Raw genomic sequence first — 21,449 nt, 5'->3', positions numbered from 1 at the left:
AAAATAATGCGTTTTTTTCAAAATTGTCGCTATTTTTGTTTATAGCACAAAAAATAAAAATGCAGAGGTGATCAAATACCACCAAAAGAAAGCTCTATTTGTGGGCAAAAAAGGACGTCAATTTTGTTTGGGAGCCACGTTTCATGTCCGCGCAGTTGTCAGTTAAAGCGACGCAGTGCCGAATCGCAAAAAGTGCTCTGGTCTTTGGCCAGCCAAATGGTCCGGGGCTTAAGTGGTTAATTTGTTCATTTCCCAAAAAATTATGACAAAAAATTACAACTTCAAAAAACTCCCCTTGACTCCTTCATAAATACTTTGGACTATCTACTTTCCAAAAAGAGGTCGTTTGGGAGGTATTTCTACTGTCCTGGCATTTTAAGGGCTTCATGAAGTGAGATAGGCCATCAGCACATCAGGAATGATACATTTTCAAATACATATACCATAGCTTGTAGAATCTATAGCTTTCACACAGAGTTAATAATATACACTGATTTGGGTTGTTTTTACTAAAGAAATGCAGCAAACTACATTTTGGCCTAAATTTATGAACAAAGATTATTTGTTTGCAGAATTTTATAACAGAAACGATGAAAAACGTGGTAAAAAAAACCCAGTGGTGATCAAATACCACCAAAAGAAAGCACCATTTGTGTGATAAAAATAATATATATATAATATTTGCGTACAGTATTGCACAACCAAGCAATTGCCAAAGTAGCACAGTGCTGAATAGCAAAAAATGCCCTGGTCATGAAGGGGTAAAACTCTCCAGTGGTTAATACAGCCTTCCTACTTAAAACTTGTCACCTGCTGGTTCAAGGGTTAAATATAAACATTCTGTCATGATTGTGTATTTCTTGTAAGTTAATTCCCCCTCTGTTTCCTGTCCAATGACTCTTGCTGAGGACATATCAACATGATACTTGGAATTCATCTCAAAGCTTACAATAACTACAGTATGTCTGTCATTATTATATATTGTATGTAAATATTTTTCTGAGAGCACAGAGCGTCAAATAATGCTGTACCTACCTCTTTTGGGTTTTTGTAATTCTTGACTACTGCAATGTGTTACTGTTATATCTCATTACTTTTGAAAAATAAATTAAAACGATTGAAATACATTAGGGAATGTGATATACAATACTGTGCAAAAGTTTTAGGCAGGTGTGAAAAAATGTTAATTAAGAATCCTTTTAGAAATAGAAGTGTTAATAGTTCATTTTTATCAATGAAAAAATAGCTAGTAAATGAACAGAAGAGAAATCCAAATTGAATTAATATTTGGTGTGACCAGTTTACCTTCAAAACAGCATCAATTCTGCTAGATACACTTGTCCAAAGTTTTTGAAGGAACTCACCAGGTAGGTTGTTCCAGACACCTTGGAGATCTAATCGCAGATCTTCTGTGGATGTAGGCTGCCTCAAATCCTTCTCTCTCTTCATGTAATTCCAGACAGACTTAATGTTGAAATCAGGGCTCTGTTGGAGCCAAACCATCACTTCCAGGACTCTTTGTTCTTCTTTAAACTGAAGCTAGTTCCTAATGACATTAGCTGCATATTTGGGGTCATTGTCCTGCTGCAGAATAAATTTGGGGCCAATCACACGCCTCCCTGATAGTATGGCATGATGGATAAGTATCAGCCTGTATTTCTCAGCATTGAGAAGTCGCCAACTTCATTTGCAGAAATGCGGCCCCAAACTTGCATGGAACCTCCACCATGCTTCACTGTTGCCTGCAGACACTTAATATTGTACCACTCTTCAGCTCTTTGCGAATAAACTGCCTTGACACTGCCTGAGTGTCTGCAGGCAACAGTGAAGCATGGCAGAGGTTTGGGGCTGCATTTCTGCAAATGGAGTTGGAGATTTGGTCAGGATAAGGCCCCATTCACATCTGGGTGTTTTGGGATCATGGCAGAATCGCTGTGATTCTGCCAGCGACCTCAAAAGGCACTACAATCGCGAAATGCAGTATCACTTGACATTATTTTCAATGGCACCTAAACTGCGGTGCGATTTTGTGATCTCATGGCAAATCTTATCGCGTGAAGCTTGTCACCCAAAGCAGGAAGTTTTTCGAGCGACAAGCTTGACGTGATGCGATTTGCCGCGCGATAAATTGCGGGGCAGTCATGGCAAAACTGCACCAGGTTTTAGGTGCCATTGAAACAATGGCACCTGAACCTGCGTTTTGCCACTTTAGTGCCATTTGAGATTTCAGGCAGAATTGCGGCGATTCTAGTGCGTTTTAAAAAGGCCCAGGTGTGAAAGGGGCCTCAGTGGTGTCCACAATGCTGAGAAATACAGGCTGATACTCATTCATCATGCCATACCATCAAGGAGGCATATGATTGGCCCCAAATATATTCTGCAGCAGGACCGCAAAATGCAGCCAATATCATTAGGAACTATCTTAAGTGTAAAGAAGGACAAGGGGTCCTGCAAGTGATGGTTTGGCTCCCACAGAGCCCTGATCTCAGCATCATCCAGTCTGTCTGGGATTACATGGAATGACAGAAGAAGATCTGTGGTTAGTTTTCCAAGATTTTTGAAACAATCTACCTGCCGAGTTCCTTCAAAAACTGTGTGCAAGTGTACCTAGAAGAATTGAAGAATTTATGCTGTTTTGGGTGGTCACACCAAATATTGATTTGATTTGGATTTCTCTTTTGTTTATTTATTTTTCATTTTGTTAATTAATACAAATACACTATCATAACACTTCTATTTCTGAAAGCATTCTTAATTTACCATATTTTTTCACACCTGCACAGACTTTTGCACAGTACTGTATATAATATTCTTGAATAATATTTCCTGATTAAGAAGAAATTGGATACTAATTTTTATTTTGTTACTGAACATAATAAAATATGAGAGACAGATAATTTTTTCTTCTATGCAAAGCATTAATAAGACCTCATCTGGACTATGCAGTTTAGTTTTGAGCACAAGCTCACAAAAAGAATATTGGGGAACTGTAGAAAATGCAGAGAAGGGACAGCCAACCTAATAGACATTAGGGATGAGCTTTGTGTTCGAGTCGAACCCATGTTCGACTTAAACATCGTCTGTTCGGTCGTTCGCCGAATTGCGAAGATATGGGCCGTTCTTGCCAAATTCGAGTGGCGCGTCACGGCCCATAATTCCCTGCGGCATCGTAGTGCATTGCTGGCTGATGACTGGCCAAGCATACACTATGACCCGAATGCTTGGCCAATCACAGCACCGTCTGTACAGAGAGCTGTAATTGGCCAAAGCCAAGGTGGCTTTGGCCAATTATGGCTCAGGGGGTTTAGTACACGCCCTACACTATATAAAGCCGCCTGCACGTCGGCCCTGTGTAGTGTGTTCCGGCGTTGAGAGACAAAGATAGAGAGACAGTGTCATTTGATTTAAGTTAGATAGATTAGGCAGGACAGTCAGTCAGTTAGCTGCACTTACAGTGTATTGTGTATATATATGCATACCAGGTGTTGTGTGTGTGTGTGTGTATATATATATATATATATATATATATATATATATATATATATATATATATATATATATATATATATACACTGTATTCAGTTTAGCTAGATCTGTTCTTGTTATTCTCTTCCTACTGACAGGCAGGCAGGTGTTGTTACAGTATTTACAGCTACCAGAAGAAAATTGCTGGTGTTCTTCTGACCCTATTAGTACCACAGTCAGGCAGCTACAGTATTTACAGTTAGTGTAGTGCACTAGTGTAGTGCACAGTGTTCAGCTAAAGCTACCTGTAGAAGATTGGTGGCGTTTTTCTGATCCTATCACTACCGCAGGCAACTACATTATTTACAAGTTAGTGTAGTGCATCCTCTGCACAGTGTTCAGCTAAAGCTACAAGTTAGTGTAGTACATCCTCTGCACAGTGTTCAGCTAAAGCTATGAGTTAGTGTAGTGCGACCTCTGCACAGTGTTCAGCTAAAGCTACAAGTTAGTGTAGTGCGACCTCTGCACAGTGTTCAGCTAAAACTACAAGTTAGTGTAGTGCGACCTCTGCACAGTGTTCAGCTAAAGCTACCTGTAGAAGATTGGTGGTGTTTTTCTGATCCTATCACTACCGCAGGCAGCTACATTATTTACACGTTAGTGTAGTGCGACCTCTGCACTGTGTTCAGCTAAAGCTACCTGTAGAAGGTTGGTGGTGTTTTCCTGATCCTATCACTACTGCAGGCAGCTACATTATTTACATGTTAGTGTAGTGCGTCCTCTGCACAGTGTTCAGCTAAAGCTACAAGTTAGTGTAGTGCGACCTCTGCACAGTGTTCAGCTAAAGCTACAAGTTAGTGTAGTGCGACCTCTGCACAGTGTTCAGCTAAAGCTACCTGTAGAAGGTTGGTGTTGTTTTCCTGATTCTATCACTACCACAGGCAGCTACATTATTTACAAGTTAGTGTAGTGCGACCTCTGCACAGTGTTCAGCTAAAGCTACCTGTAGAAGGCTGGTGGTGTTTTCCTGATCCTATCACTACCGCAGGCAGCTACATTATTTACACGTTAGTGTATTGCGACTTCTGTACAGTGTTCAACTAAAGTTACCTGTAGAAGGTTGGTGGTGTTTTCCTGATCCTATCACTACCACAGGCAGCTACATTACTTACACGTTAGTGGAGTGCGACCTCTACACAGTGTTCAGCTAAAGCTACCTGTAGAAGGTTGGTGTTGTTTTCCTGATCCTATCACTACCGCAGACAGCTACTTTATTTACACGTTAGTGTAGTGCGACCTCTACACAGTGTTCAGCTAAAGCTACAAGTTAGTGTAGTGCGACCTCTGCACAGTGTTCAGCTAAAGCTACAAGTTAGTGTAGTGTGACCTCTGCACAGTGTTCAGCTAAAGCTACCTGTAGAAGGTTGGTGTTGTTTTCCTGATCCTATCACTACCGCAGGCAGCTACTTTATTTACACGTTAGTGTAGTGCGACCTCTGCACAGTTTTCAGCTAAAGCTACAAGTTAGTGTAGTGTGACCTCTGCACAGTGTTCAGCTAAAGCTACGAGTTAGTATAGTGTGACCTCTGCACAGTGTTCAGTTAAAGCTACCTGTACAAGGTTGGTGTTGTTTTCCTGATCCTATCACTACCGCAGGCAGCTACATTATTTACACGTTAGTGTAGTGTGACCTCTGTACAGTGTTCAGCTAAAGCTACCTGTAGAAGATTGGTGGTGTTTTCCTGATCCTATCACTACCGCAGGCAGCCACATTATTTCCACGTTAGTGTAGTGCGACCTCTGCACAGTGTTCAGCTAAAGCTACCTGTAGAAGATTTGTGGTGTTTTCCTGATCCCATCACTACCGCAGGCAGCTACATTATTTAAACGTTAGTGTAGTGCGTCCTCTGCACAGTGTTCAGCTAAAGCTACAAGTTAGTGTAGTGCAACCTCTGCACAGTGTTCAGCTAAAGCTACAAGTTAGTGTAGTGCGACCTCTGCACAGTGTTCAGCTAAAGCTACAAGTTAGTGTAGTGCGACCTCTGCACAGTGTTCAGCTAAAGCTACCTGTAGAAGGTTGGTGGTGTTTTCCTGATCCTATCACTACCGCAGGCAGCTACATTATTTAAACGTTAGTGTAGTGCGACCTCTGCACAGTGTTCAGCTAAAGCTACAAGTTAGTGTAGTGCGACCTCTGCACAGTGTTCAGCTAAAGCTACTTGTAGAAGATTGGTGGTGTTCTCATACTAATAATACTACAGGCAGGCAGTTGATTTTTGATTTTGCTAGCTGCAGTATCAGTATATATATATATATATATATATATATCCCAGCTTAGTGCAGCTACATCTCACTGCAGGCCATTAGTATGTCTGGAAGGCCAACAAGGAGAGGCAGACAGTCACAAGCCAATAAAAGAGGACAAGTAGGCTCTGTGTCTAGAGGCAACAGTGCTGGTCGTGGACACGGTGCATCCTCATCAGCACGTGGCCGTGGGACACGCTTGGCCTTTTTTTCGGCAGCTGGCCGTGTTGAGCCGCAACATGCGGAAGACTTGGTCGAGTGGATGACCAAGCTGTCATCATCCTCCTCATCCTCTCTCACCCATGCTCAGGGTACTTTGTCTGGCAAAGCAGCTGCCAACGTGGCCTCTTCCCTCGGCTCAATGGCATCAGTGACTCCTTCCCTAACCCCACCATGTCCTCCTGAGGAGTCCCTCAAACTGTTTGACCACAGTGTTGGGTACATGCTCCAGGAGGATGCCCAGCGTTTAGAAGGCTCTGATGATGATACTGAGCTAGATGAAGGCAGTAATGTGAGCACGGACAGAGGGGGTGCCCAAGAAGGACAGCAATCTGGCAGTCATGTTCCCCCTGCTGCAGCATACTGCCAGGTTTGCTCCAGTGATGAGGAGGGAGGGAAAGATGAGGTCACTGACTCAACATGGGTGCCTGATAGGAGAGAGAAGGAGGAGGAGGCACATCACCGACGAGGCAGGATGCCCTCCAGGGGCCAGCCTAAGGGCAGCACACTGACTGCATCACACCTCAGAGCTCCGCATGTGCAGGGTGCTGCTGTCTCTGTGCGTTATTCCAAAAGTTCTTTGGTGTGGGCCTTTTTTGAGACAAGTGCATCAGGTCGCACCGCTGCTATTTGCAACATATGTCTCAAGCGTATCTCGCATGGCCAAAATATCTCCCCCTTGGGCACCACATGCTTGACCAGACATATGTTGACCTGCCATGCAGTTCATTGGCAAGCGTACCTAAAAGACCCACACCAAAGAACAAAGAGGACCTCTCCTTGCTCCTCATCAGCTGAGATCTCCAACCCCACCATACCTTCAGTCCTCTCTGAGACCTGCACTCAGAGGAATGAAGGTGTAGAATTAGGTGTGTCACAGCCAAGTACTTGTGGGCAATCTGCTATAGGTACACCGACGTCAGATTGTACCAGGCAAATTTCCCTGCCCCAGCTGCTGCACCGCCGAAAGAAGATCGCTGCCAGCCATCCACATGCCCAGCGGTTGAATGCTAGCTTGGCAAAATTGCTAGCACTTCAACTGCTACCTTTTCAGTTGGTAGACTCTGCCCCCTTCTGTGAGTTTGTGGAATGTGCGGTTCCTCAGTGGCAGGTTCCCAAACACCACTTTTTCTCACGGAAGGCGATTCCGGCTCTCTACCGGCATGTGGAAGGCAATGTCCATGCCTCGCTGGACAGGGCAGTCAGTGGTAAGGTGCATATTACCGCTGACTCATGGTCCAGCAGGCATGGACAGGGACATTACTTAAGTTTCACGGCGCATTGGGTGACTCTGCTGGCAGCTGGGAAGGATGCAGGACAAGCTGCAGTAGTGTTGGAGGTTGTTCCGCCACCACGCCTCCAAAATGCTACTACTGGTGATTCTGACACACCTCTCTCCTCTACCCCCTCCTCTTCTTCTTCCTCAATGGCCTCTTCCTGTGCTTTGTCCTTGGAACCAGCGGTGCTCTGTAGGCGTTCAGGGGGCTACGCAACTACGCAGGCCAAAAGATGCCATGTGGTGCTTGAGCTGGTGTGCTTTGGGGACAGGAGCCACACTGAGGCAGAGGTTCTGTCAGCTCTGCAGGGGCAGGTTCAGAGGTGGTTGACGCCACGCCAACTTAGGGCAGGTTGCGACAATGGCACCAACCTCCTCTCCACCCTCCGTCAGGGACAAATGACCCATGTGCCCTGTTTGGCTCAAGTCCTTAACTTGGTGGTGCAGCGGTTCTTGGGCAGGTACCCGGGCTTATAGGATGTCCTGAGGCAGGCCAGGAAAGTCTGTGTGCATTTCCGCTGGTCATATAATGCCAGTGCTCGGCTGGCTGACCTCCAAAAGGAATTTAACCTGCCCAAGAACCGCCTAATCTGTGACATGCCCACCAGGTGGAACTCAACGTTGGCCATGCTGCAGCGGCTGCACACGCAGCAGAGGGCCATCAATGAGTACCTGTGCGACTATGACACCAGGACAGGGTCAGGAGAGCTTGTTTGTTTTCCCCACGCCAGTGGGCCATGATCAGGGATGCATGCACTGTCCTGTCACCATTTGAGGAGGCCACGAGGATGGTGAACAGTGACAGTGCATGCATCAGTGACACTGTCCACCTGTTGGAGCACACGTTGCGTGGAATAATGGACAGGACACTTGAGGCAGAACAGAGGCAGGAAGAGGAGGACTTCCTTAGCTCTCAAGGCCCCCTTTATCCAGACAGTGTTCCTGCGTACCCGCTGATCATACAGGCAGAGGACGAGGAGGATTGTGTCAGCATGGAGGTGGAGCCTGACACTCAGCAGCAGTCTTTAAGGGATCATTTACAGTCTCAAGAAACCCATGGACTTGTACGTGGCTGGGAGGAGGTGGCTGTGGATCATGTCGTCCTTTAGTGACCCAGAGGACTCCGGACCAAATGCCTCAGCAAACCTACGCTGCATGACCTCCCTGATCCTGCAAAGCCTGCGGAAGGATTCTCGTATTCGTGGTATCAAGGAGAGGGATCAATACTGGCTGGCAACCCTCCTTGATCCACGTTACAAGGGTAAGGTTGCAGACCTTATCTTGCCGTCGCAGAGAGAGCAGAGGATGAAACATCTTCAGGAGGCCTTGCAGAAAGGTCTGTGCAACGCGTTCCCAAAGACTGGGAGGTTACAAACTCCTGTTCCTGGACAACGTGTTGCTGAGGCATCGGTCAGTCAAAGAAGGAGCGGTGGAGAAGGTGGCCGTCTGACCGATGCATTCAGAGAATTTTTAGTCCGCAGCCCCAAGGTATGATTGGTTCCAGCAACCATCGCCAGCGTCTGTTTTACATGGTGCAGGAATACCTAGGGGCAAGATCTGACTTGGACACCTTTCCCACTGAAAATCCTCTGGGTTACTGGGTCTTGAGGATGGATCACTGGCCAGAGCTTGCACAGTATGCAATTGAGCTACTGGCCTGTCCTGTATTCAGCGTTCTTTCGGAACGCACATTCAGTGCTGCTGGAGGTTTTGTAACCGATCACAGGGTGCGCCTGTCCACCGACTCGGTCGATCGACTGACCTTCATAAAAATGAATCAGTCTTGGATCACCACCAGCTACCAAGCACCTGATGCTGATGTAACCGAATAATTTCTTTTGAAATGTCAGATCCCTTGAAGACTGCCTATGTTGATGCTGAGTGACTATCCTATTATGCTGAGTGACTATCCTCTTCCTCCTCAATGATCATGCTGATAGCTTGTAAGAATATTTTTGATTCTGGGCGACGCCACCAGTGGCTAAGGCCCAATTTTTCAGCCCCTGTTTAACAGGGGCGTGTAGTTACAGTTTTTGATGCAATATTTTGCAAGGAGGGTTCGTTGCTGCACTCAACTAGAGTATTTGTGAGGGGTTGCAGTGTTGTGGCACCAGCACCAGTGCCTAAGGCCCAATTTTTCAGCCCCTGTTTAACAGGGGCGTGTAATTACAATTTTTGATGCAATACTTTGCAGCAGGGCTTGTTCCTGCGCTCCAACTAGAGTATCTGTGAGGGGTTGCAGTGTTGTGGCACCAGTGCCTAAGGCCCAATTTTTCAGCCCCTGTTTAACAGTGGCGTGTAATTACAATTTTTGATGCAATACTTTGCAGCAGGGCTCGTTCCTGCGCTCCAACTAGAGTATCTGTGAGGGGTTGCAGTGTTGTGGCACCAGCACCAGTGCCTAAGGCCCAATTTTTCAGCCCCTGTTTAGCAGGGGCCTGTAATTACAATTTTTGATGCAATATTTTACAGGAGGGCTCATTCCTGCGCTCCAACTAGAGTATCTGTGAGGGGTTGCAGTGTTGTGGCACCAGTGCCTAAGGCCCAATTTTTAGCCCCTGTTCAACAGGGACATATAATTACAATTCTTGATCTAATATTTCACAGCAGGGCCCGTTTCTGCGCCCACCAAGAGTAACTGTGAGGACTAATGCCCCGTACACACGGTCGAACATTGATCGAACATTCCGACAACAAAATCCATGGATTTTTTCCGACGGATGTTGGCTCAAACTTGTCTTGCATACACATGGTCACACAAAGTTGTCAGAAAATCCGATTGTTCTAAACGCGGTGACGTAAAACACGTACGTTGGGACTATAAACGGGGCAGTAGCCAATAGCTTTTGTCTCTTAATTTATTCTGAGCATGCGTGGCACTTTATGCACCGGATTTGTGTACACACGATCGGAATTTCCGACAACAGATTTTGTTGTCGGAAAATTTTATAGCAAGCTCTCAAACTTTGTGTGTCAGAAATTCCGATGGAAAATGTGTGATGGAGCCCACACACAACAAGGTCCTATCACACATTTTCCGTCGGAAAATCTGACCGTGTGTACGGGGCATTACAGTGTTGTGGCACCAGCACCACCACCACCAAAGGCCCAATTTTTCTGACCCTGTTCAACAGGGGCATGTAATTACAATTCTTGATCTAATATTTCACAGCAGAACCCATTCCTGCGCCCACCAAGAGTAACTGTGAGGGCTTACAGTGTTGTGGCAACACCAACACCTAAGGCCCCAATTTCTGCAGAATATATAGGGCAGGCCCCTACTTTCAAACATCCAACTTACAAACGACTCCTACTTGCAAACGGAAGGAGACAACAGGAAGTGAGATGAAATCTACCCCTAGGAAGGGAAATTCTCTCCTGTAAGAGTTAATATGGGAAAAACGTGTCTCCTTTCCACTGATGGTTTATCACCAATCCTTGTTTCTTTGCAGCAGGGCTCGTTCCTGTGCTCCAACTAGAGTATCTGTGAGGGGTTACAGTGTTGTGGCACCAGTGCCTAAGGCCCAATTTTTCAGCCCCTGCTAAACAGCGGCTCACAGCTCGTTACACTAGCTAAAAAGCACACAGATCGACTCCTTAGGACGTGGGGCACACAGCGGCAACGATGTCGAAAAGAAAGGAGAGAGAGGGACCGAGAAAACTCACGGATTTCTACCACCTTACCATAGGCCGAGATTTCCAAGATGGCGCCGGCTCGGAGGGCCCGTCATCAGCCTCCACAGCACAAGCACACAGCCATCCAGCGCCATCCACGGGTGAGTCAGGCTGCAACGACCATCCGTTGCCATCCTCCCCATTTAGCAGCCCTGTAAAGCAGAAAAGGAGGATTGGGGATGAAGAGGAGTCCCGGGATGGCTCAGGGATTGAGGGGGAGGAAATGGAGGAATCCTCCTCATATACACAGCAGTTGGATGCATTCCCCACCTCAGGGTAGCCCATCTTAGATACCACCATGAAGGAGATGTTACAAACTCTAAGGGGGGCCCTTCAGTGCGACATGGCAGCGTTTATGCAGACTACCAAACTTGAAGTGGCAGCAGTTACTAACAGAGTGGCATATGTGGAGAAGAAAATGGAAGAATTCACATTAGCGCATAAGAAGCTAGTAGATGCTCATTTTGATGTAGAGGAAGAGATCAAAACCATGCGACTTAAAATGGCTGACATCGAAGACAGGGCCCGCAGGAACAACATCAAATTCAGAGGCGTCCCTGAGTCAGTTAAACCAGCTGATCTAACAGCGTACCTTCAAAAGCTCATGGTAGCAGCCCTTCCATCACTAGGACCTGCGGACTTAACAATTGACAGGACCCACAGACTACCGAAGCCATCCTTCCTCCCTGCCCAGATTCCCAGGGATGTTATAGCACGCATCCACTTCTATCACATCAAAGACCAACTGATGAGGTATGCCAGACAACACCCTGCCCTTCCCGACCCCTTTACTGGGATTGCATTGTATGCTGATCTATCACAAGCGACTCTCACGGCAAGACACAACCTGGTGCCAATTACCAAGATTCTGCGTAACCATAAAGTCATCTATAAATGGGGCTTCCCAGCCAAACTAATTGTGGATATGCATAATGAATCGCATGCGATTACATCACTTGATAAAGGCATGGAGCTTCTCCGCAAATGGAAGTTGTTGCCTGAGAATGGTGAACCAGCAGATCCTGACCCCCTACGCGGGAGGTACATCGACCTACTTTTAATGTAACCTGTATACCAGATATACAACACATTTTGTGCCTTCACTCTGAACAGCGAGTGTAATGTTCACTGATCTACTACCCGTTGTTCGGCTGTTTTTCTTTTGACTTACTGTTTTTGGTACCCACACCTAAGTTACGAGATGTTTTCCGTAACATGTTCTCCGCGTTTGATGCGGTCTATGCGCTTTCCGCTTTCACCAGTTCAAGTTTATTTGGTTTCTGAAACCACAAGTTTGCCTGTTCAGCACAAAGCAGGGGTGCGGAGGGTTCCCTACACACTGGACACACCACCTACGTCAATTCCAACACCCAATTCCACCACCAGATGGCATAGCTGCAACTACCACCAACTGAATGAATCTTAAATTGATGTCCTTCAATGTGAGAGGCCTGAACAGTCCCTACAAAAGGAGAGCTCTTTGGAAAACAGCCACGGAAGCAAACTGCGACATACTATGTGCACAAGAGACTCACTTTTCTAGCACTAAACCACCGAAATGCACACATCCCAAATTTCAGCAAGTATTTACAGCTAACAATGCCACTAAGAAGAATGGAGTCCTCATAGCTGTCAGGGATAGGTTAACCTTTTCTCTCCTGCAGGTACATGCTGACCCCCGTGGTCGCTAGATCATTTTGGTTGCTGAAATGGACCACGTCACCTATACCCTGGTAAATCTGTATGCACCTAATCTGAGAGCTCTAAAATGTATCCGTAAAGTATTAGCAATGGCAAAAAAAAATGCAGAAAGGTAGTTTAATCTTCTGTGGCGATTTTAATATGGTTATGAATGCAGAGTGGGACACATCTTCTGTGGCTCTTAGGCAGAGGCCCTCATTGGGATCCCTTTGTCATGAGGAACGGCTTTTAGATCCTTTGCGCTGCCTTAGGTCCACCGAGAGAGATTATACGCACTTCTCTGCCGTTCGTAATAGCTATTCTAGGATTCATTTTTTCCTTACTGATATGTATACGTTGCAGAAGGTCCAGGCTGCTGACATCCACAACATCACCTGGTCTGATCACGCTCCTGTGACAATAGAGGTTGTGGATGACAGCAAGACCTCCCAAATACCGCTGTGGCGAAATAACACGTTACTTCTATCGCACCCCAAAATCAGGGATGAAATAGCAGAAAAAATTAAAGAGTTTTTCAAATTTAATGACAATGGTGAATGCTCCCCAATGACAATATGGTGTGCTCATAAGGCTTTTGCTAGGGGTGTCCTCAGATTGCCTCTAGAGAGAGGAAAAAGAAGATAAAACGTATGTCACAACTCCATGACACTATAGCAGATCTTGAACAGAAACACAAAAATCCCATCACCAAAACCAATGAGGTTCTTTCCCGTCTTACATCTTGGCGGGAGGAACTGAGACAGGAGCTAAGAGCAGATTACGAAACGTATTTTAAGAAGTTAAAACTTACCTACTACTCCCAGAATAACCGCTCTGGGAAATTATTAGCTACCCAACTCAAGAGAAAACAGGCACGCTCAAACATTGAGCACCACCTCAACAACACTATATTTCAAAACCCTAAGGATATAGCCAATGTATTTAAAGAATACTACGAATCCCTGTACAACCTAAATACTGACCCTGCAACGCACCAGCCCACAAATGCAGAGATAGTCGAATTCCTTAAAGATGTTCATCTACCATCAGTGGACACAGCGTCACTCCAAAAGCTAAACACCCCTATTACCCACCAAGAAGTAGAAACAGTAATCACATCTCTACCCATGCATAAATCCCCGGTGCAGATGGATTTTCCGCCGAATACTACAAGGCACTCAACCAAACTCTCACCCCTGAACTAGTGAAGGTTTTCAACATGAAAGCCTCTTCAGGCAGCTTCCCTAGAGAGATGTTACAAGCTGTTATAGTCACTATACCGAAAGCTGGCAAGGACACATCAAACCCCCAAAACTTTAGGCCCATATCCCTCTTAAATTCGGACCTCAAAATTTATGCTAAAATCCTAGCGAATAGGTTAAAAGACATCACCCCCTCCCTTATAGGATTGGATCAGGTCGGATTTGTCAAAAGTAGACAAGTGCCTGATGGGACCAGACGGATGTTGAATCTCCTGCGACTTGCTGAAACCAAAAAAGTACCTAGCATGTTCCTGGCATTAGATGCGGAAAAGGCCTTCGACAGGGTCCATTGGGGTTACCTGTCTAGGACCTTGCACAAGTTCGGCATCTCAGGCCTTATCCACTCCACCATTATGTCTCTGTATACGAACCCCACAGCACAAATCTATACCTCTACTTTACTCTCAGATCCCTTCAGGCTAACTAACGGCACCTGGCAGGGATGCCCACTGTTGCCAATAATCTTTTCTTTGATTATAGAGCCACTAGTGGAATATGTAAGAGGTGATACTGCAATAGAGGGCATCAAAATGGGACACAAATCCCATAAAATAGGGCTCTTTGCTGACGACATTATTTTAACCTTAACTAACCCACTTTCATCTTTACCCGCTATTAATTCCCTATTACACAGGTTCGGACAGGTTTCCTACTACAAGGTCAACACCAGCAAATGCTTTGCACTGACCATCAATATGCCTGATGAAACAAGGCCCAGATTAAAGGATATTTTTCCCTGCAACTGGGACCCGCCCTCAATTCCGTACCTAGGTGTGCAGCTGTCCTCCTCCTCTACCAAAATCTATTCATGCAATTTCCCTCCACTCTTGCTTAAAATGGAAGCAGAACTAAATCAAATAAGTAAGCTACCACTCACGTGGCTGGGGAGGATAGCTGCATACCAAATGCAGGTATTACCCAAACTCCTATATATTTTTAGAACCGTACCCATCCCTATTCCCCAGCAATTTTTCACACACATAGAAAAACTACTTAAAAAATTCATATGGGGTGGTAGAAAACCGAGAATCGCTCTAGCACAGCATTACAGACCTAAAAACCTGGGTGGAGTTGGCCTCCCCAATGCTCAATTATATTACAAAGCAGCGCTGTTGGACCAGATGCGCTACTGGTTTTCCTGTCAAACGGACAATAGATTGTCAGATATTGAGCGAACGGTAACCCCTGGTCACGACCTACCAGCATTGGCTATAGCCGCTAACCTTCATCACAAATCCACCGTCCCCCCGTACCCAACCATACAAGCTACTATTGCAGCATGGTCCTCTTTAGTGAACTCTAAGTTCACTGACATTCCAACCCGCACACTAAACATACCATTAGCAGCATATGAGTATCTCATACCGAACTTCTCAGCCCAAACATGGAAGAAACAGGGTGTACATTTTTTATCTGATGAACTGGATAATATGAGTGAACTCGATAGATACAGAAGGTTCCAATTAAACCACTACTCATGCTCCTATCCGACCCGCTCGATAATACTCCCACACATCCTATGGGAATTTCTGCTCAATAAATCCCCGACTAACCGCAAAGGTATCTCCTTGTTCTACACATTCGCTACCCCTACCTATTTGCAAGCTAAGTTACCTAATATGAATAAGTGGGAGCAGGACCTACAAAGGAAATACCCTCTGCACCAATGGCACATAGCTATAAAATATAATAGCAAATCCTCCTCTTGCATAGACCATTGGGACAATGCACAAAAACTTCTACACAGGTGGTACCTCACACCCTCTCACCTGAACAAGATGAAATCTTCCATATCAGCACTATACTGGAGAAACTGTTTATCCACAGGTAACCTTCTCCATATATTTTGGAGTTGTAAGATCATCCAACCTTTTTGGAAGGCGGTCCAATCCCTCATCTTCACTGTTACCAAAAACCACCTCAATCTTGATCCTGCACTCACACTGCTGAGCCTGGGCATTGAATCCTACCCCCCTCTAATGAGGAAAATAGTAATCCATATCCTATTCGCAGCCCGTATCTCAATTGCAAAAGAATGGCGGTCACAAGCACCCCCTAGAATAGAGGAAGTTATCTCTAGAGTAAACGCTCAATATACAATGGAAAGAGCTCTTGCCTATACAAAAGGGGGATCTCCGGCTTTCCATAAACATTGGGAAGTCTGGAGATCCTCTAAATACGCCTCCTCACATTCATGAAATGTATTTACTGATACCTTGAAGCACAATTGATGCCTTTTGGCGTGGTGGTATGCTAAAAGTAGCTTTCAATCTGCATATGTTGGATAATTTACAGTGAGCTTCTATAGGGGGTGTGTTGGGTGTGTGGGGATAACTCTGTACCAATGACAACAATATATCTCTGTTCGTGATTCATATTCCTGTAATGATAGTACTTGCTACTTACACTTTAGCTTTCCATGGATCCTTCATAAGATAAGTGGCGAGCTACTATGCGTGTACCAAGCAAATAGTCTGGTCACAGTGTGAACCCAAAAGGGGTGAGAGGCTGTACCTCCTGTAGAGGTCGAACCAATAATCCATTGGGTAGCTTGAACACTTATGTAGTAAGTGCTGCATATGTTTATTTATCTTGTATACCTCAACATTGTTTACATTGAATGTCATTTACTGTACAATGTGAATTTCAAAAAAATCTATTGTTTAAAAAAAAAAATTAGCACTTTTGATTTCAAACGTTCAAGTCCCATAGACTTCAATGGGGTTCTAAAGTTTGCGCAAATTTTCGGTCCATTCGCAGGTTCTGGTGCGAACCGAACCGGGGGGTGTTCGGCTCATCCCTAATAGACATGTAAGATCTTGGTTATAAGGGAAGATTGGCTTAACTGAAAAATTCTCCCTTGAGAAGGGAAACCCTTATAGTGAACCTGGTGCAAAATGATTAACTTTATGGGCATTACAAAGGAGAAGGGGTAACTCTGTGTGTTTGGAGGAAAAGAAGTTTAACCTTGAAATACAGAAAGACTTTTTCACAGTAAGAGCTGGGAAAATGTGGAATAGACTCTCTCAGAAACCAGTTCTGGCCAGCTCAGTTGATAGTTTAAAAAAAGGAGCTGGATACATTCGTAAATGCACAGAATATAACTGGATGTTAACATGATTAGGTAATAACACAAGCCATTGTTGATTCAGGAAATATCCCATTGGCTTGGGGGATCAGGTTGATATTATTTTCCCTCGCTGGAGCAAACTGAACCATGCTTTGTAGGTTTTTTCACCTTCCTCTGGTTCCATTGTGAGTATAAGTTTCTGTATATGGAGTTTTTTTTTTTTTTTTATTCATTTATTAATTTGTTTTGTTGGTTTAACTAGATGGACGTATATCTTTTTTTCAACCTCAGTAACTACAGTATGTAAAGGCCCTATATGTTTTTGATATTTCGTACTGACATATCTTTCATTTTTAGCAAATGATCACAGCAGGATGAGTGAATCGAAAGGACAGACCGCTGTGCTGAATATCAGGCAAGATTGTTCTGGAAGAAATACCCTAATTTCAAATGGGCATTTTGGACTTTGTCCTACTCTGGTACAACCTGACCCAGCTACAGAAAGGGGGAGTTTTCCCATTCAGTCAAGCGGTACTCTGCTTGCTGTGTCAGATTTTAAGTCAAGTAAAATATTTATATGCACTAAGTGTGGGAAGAGTTTTCAGCAGCATGCTGAACTTATGTTACACCTAAATGTTCACTTTAATCAGAAATCTTTTATTTGCACTCATTGTGGGAAAAAATTTACAACAAAATATACCCTTGCAAACCATGTGAGGGTTCACACTGGTGAAAGACCCTTTTCCTGCTCTACATGTGGCAGATCTTTCGCAACTAAATCAGCCCTTGTGGGACATAATTATGTGCATACAGCAATGAAGTATGGTTCAGGTACCAAGACAGATAACTTTGATAATGAAAGCTTTGTGTGTTCTGAATGTGAACAGCATTTTTCCCTGAAAGATGACTTTATGAAAAACCAGAATACACACAACCCAACAACCTTTTTGTGCTTTCTGTGTGGTAAACATTTTGCAACAAAAGCTAATCTTGTCAGCCACAAGATGAACCATAGACATGAAAAGCCATTTTCCTGCCCCACATGTGGGAAGTGCTTTTCAAGACAGTCTGGGCTGTTCTTGCATGAGAAAATACATACAGGTTTAAGACCCTTCTCCTGCATCCAGTGTGGAAAATGTTTTACCCAGAAATCCCATCTTGAAAGTCATCACACAGTCCACACACGAGAGAAGCCATATTCTTGTCCAGAATGTGGAAAATGTTTTACCCAGAAGTCAGGACTTTTTGTTCATCGAAAGCTTCACAAGGGGGAAAAGCCTCATTCATGCCCTGATTGTGGCAAGGCCTTTCGGGACAGATCGTCTCTCGCAGAACACCAGAGAAGTCACACTGGCCAAAAGCCATATTCATGTTCTGAATGTGGAAAATGCTTTACCAGCAAGTCAACACTCGTAAGCCATCACAAGAAGCACACTGATGAGGGAGCATTGACCTGCTCAGAATGTGGAAAGTGCTTTAGCAGGGAGTACTATCTTGCTATTCATCAGAGGATCCACACAGGAGAGCGCCCATTTTCATGTTCAGAGTGTGGAAAGGGATTCATTCAGAAATGTGATCTCCAGAAGCATTTTCGTACACATACTGGAGAAAAGAAAGAAAGTGTGTAGTGAATAGTTTTTTAAAACACTTCTAAATATAAAATAACTGCAGGATGTCAATGTTTTCAAAATCGTGTTAGATTACGGCATTTGGCATCTAAAAGGAGATCAGGATAGAGCCAATAGAGGAGGACACTGCTCCTTTACAAGGCAATTTGAGCTTAAAGTGGTTGTAAACCATTACATACAGAGGATATAGAAAATAACCACCCCTTTTAAAATAATCACATTTTGTTGCTTTGCAGCCTGAAATGAAGACAGACACTGTTTTTGTTTTATCCAGCTGTATTTACTCTAGTAAACGTGTAACAACTTTACTCTAGTAAGCAACTTATAACATCCAAGTGAAGGATATAACACTAACATGTCAGAAAAAATAAAAAAAAGAATCACTGAGTTGGAAAAAGGATCACCCCCTCCTAAAATGACTTGTTTTTAAATCAAAATGTGATTATTTTAAAGTGAGGTAATTTTTTTCTATACCCACTGTATACCCAGTGAATGGGGCTATCCTCAGGTGATAGACACAATATAAACAAATCCTTCTACATAAGTTGTACCAATCATTCTGAAGTCTTCTCTTCTCTACATCTGAGAGCTGATTGGAGGGAAGGGACACACCCCCTTCACACAGCTCACAGGAACAGGACTGAGGCTGTCAATCTGCTGGCGATGCCTCCCTTTTTCTCTTGGTGTTAGGAAAACTTGTCAAAAATGATTCATGCCAATAGCAGAGCTACAAACCAGAAGACAGAAATAACACTTAGTGCTCTTAATTGAGACAAATACACACTATATAGAGATGTCCTTTGTTCATATTTTATGTCTGAGGTTTACAACCACTTTAATGAAATGGTATGGTAAACTGAGAGCGAAATCACCACCTTATTTGCTTGAGGGCTGTCTTTGCAAATTATATAAAATCATGGTAGGAAATAAAGGTCAATCATGCAGTGCTGTCACTGATGAAGAAGGGTCATTGTAGATGGTAATTATTAAAACAGTTTGTTCAAGCATTTACTAGCCTGCTTCTCTTTGCCTACATAAATTGTAAAATCTCTGTAAGAGGGATTAGTAGCAGAGATCCTAGGTCTTTAATCCAACAAATGTCAGAACAAGCAAATTGTTTTACTGTAACTGATATATTTACTCACCATACTAGTTCCAGCTTTAAACTGCTCCCTGATTAATTATAATCCATTTAACCACCTCAATACCAGGCACTTACACCCCCTTCCTGCCCAAGCCAGCTTTCAGCGCTGTTGCTGTTTAAATGACAATTGCACGGTCATCCTACACTGTACCTGTGATGGACCCCCATATCCAAGATGAGTCTGTCAGCCGTATCGCTTCTCTGTCTGGTACCACACAATCCAAGACCCCTTTGCTTTCCCATTCACTAGTCATAGCTCAGTGTAGGGTAAAACATCAGACAGTTTATTTGAACAAGAATACAAGTCTTATATACAGTTAAAGAGGAGGTTCCTACCTCCTGCTCATATTACTCTAACAATGCACTTGTAACCAGAAACATTCATTAACATGAGCTAATTAACTAATCCCTTAAAGCAGCCAATGTGACTACCTAACTACAATACACATTATCATACATATCAGCACAGAACTCCTTCATACAATTGCAGGGTTAATTAGCACAAACAACAATGGGTGAAAGACGCTTAGAAGCTGTGACAAGTCATACTAGACTCATTTACATTATAGCAGACAAGAGACAGACAGGGGGCTGGAGTTGACATCATCATCTCCTAACAGTATGTGTCCCAACATTATGAATCAGTCACTATTTCTAATATGGCATATACAGGGTTCCCAGAGTCTGTGTGTCTTGAGGGGACATGGACCTGACTCCAAAGTAACACCACCTCAAGGGTCCCCAGGCATACCACTCACAAAGAGCACAGTTCCCCCAAATGCCAGGACCCATAATCGTAAGGCAAGAGGCTAGCATTCAGTCCTCTCCAAAAGTCTCTATCCCGGCTAGGTCTGTCACAGTACCCAAACAGAATTTTTATCATTTTGTTCCAACAAATAGAGCATTCTTTTGTTGATATTTGATCACCTCTGCGTTTTTTATTTTTTGCTAAACAAATAAAAAAGACCTACAATTTTGAAAAAAAAAAGTTTTTTCTTTTGTTTCTGTTATAAAATTTTTAGTTTTTTCGTACGTTTTCTCCTCCACTAATGGGCACTGATAAGGCGGCATTGATTGGCACTGATAAGGTGGCACCGATGAGGTGGCACCAATGAGGTGGCACTGATGGGCACTGACGATGGGCACTGATAGGCGGCACTGATGGGTACTGGTAGGCAGTAGGTACTGATGGGTGGCACTGATATGCAGTACTGATGGGCATTGATAGGGGGCCCTGATGGGTGGCACTGGTGGGCACTGATAGGCGACACTGATGGGCACTGAGAGGCTGCACTGTTGGGTAATTATGGGTGGAACTGATAGGCGGCACTGATGGGCACTGATAGGTGGCACTGATGGGCACTGATAGATGGCATTGATAGGCATCACTAATGGCACTGGCAGGCATTGGGGATGGCACTGAATGGCAGCTGCCTGGGCACTGATTGGCATTTCCCTGGTGGTCTAGGGTGGCATATCTGCTGGTCCAGGGTGGTGCCAATCCCTGGTGGTCCTGGCGGCATCCTGGTGGCCCTGGGTGGGCATCTGAGGGGGGCTGCGCTGATAAACAATCAGCACAAACCCCCCCCGTCAGGAGAGCAGCCGATCAGCTCTCCTCTACTCGCGTCTGTCAGACGCGAGTGAGGAAAAGCCGATCGACGGCTCTTCCTGTTTACATCGTGATCAGCCGTGATTGGACGCGGTGGATCACGTGGTAAAGAGCCTC

The 21,449-nt window shown here is 44.4% G+C and overlaps 1 protein-coding gene across 1 annotated transcript in view; it reads left to right on the top strand.

Annotated features, from left to right (window-relative positions):
• LOC141106311 (uncharacterized) overlaps positions 1-20,711 on the top strand; it is a 225,141-nt gene extending 204,430 nt beyond the window's left edge. Inside the window, exon 7 of the mRNA XM_073596983.1 lies at positions 17,309-20,711. Coding sequence (XP_073453084.1) covers positions 17,309-18,579 — 1,271 coding nt within the window. The 3' untranslated portion in view covers positions 18,580-20,711. The remainder of the gene's footprint in view (positions 1-17,308) is intronic.
• The last annotated feature ends 738 nt before the right edge of the window (positions 20,712-21,449 follow it).

The sequence above is a fragment of the Aquarana catesbeiana genome, linkage group LG08 (assembly GCF_042186555.1).
Source record: "Aquarana catesbeiana isolate 2022-GZ linkage group LG08, ASM4218655v1, whole genome shotgun sequence".
NCBI classification, from domain to species: domain Eukaryota; kingdom Metazoa; phylum Chordata; class Amphibia; order Anura; family Ranidae; genus Aquarana; species Aquarana catesbeiana.
The sequence above is the reverse complement of the archived record's forward strand: the minus strand, read 5'-3'. Positions and strand labels throughout refer to the sequence as shown.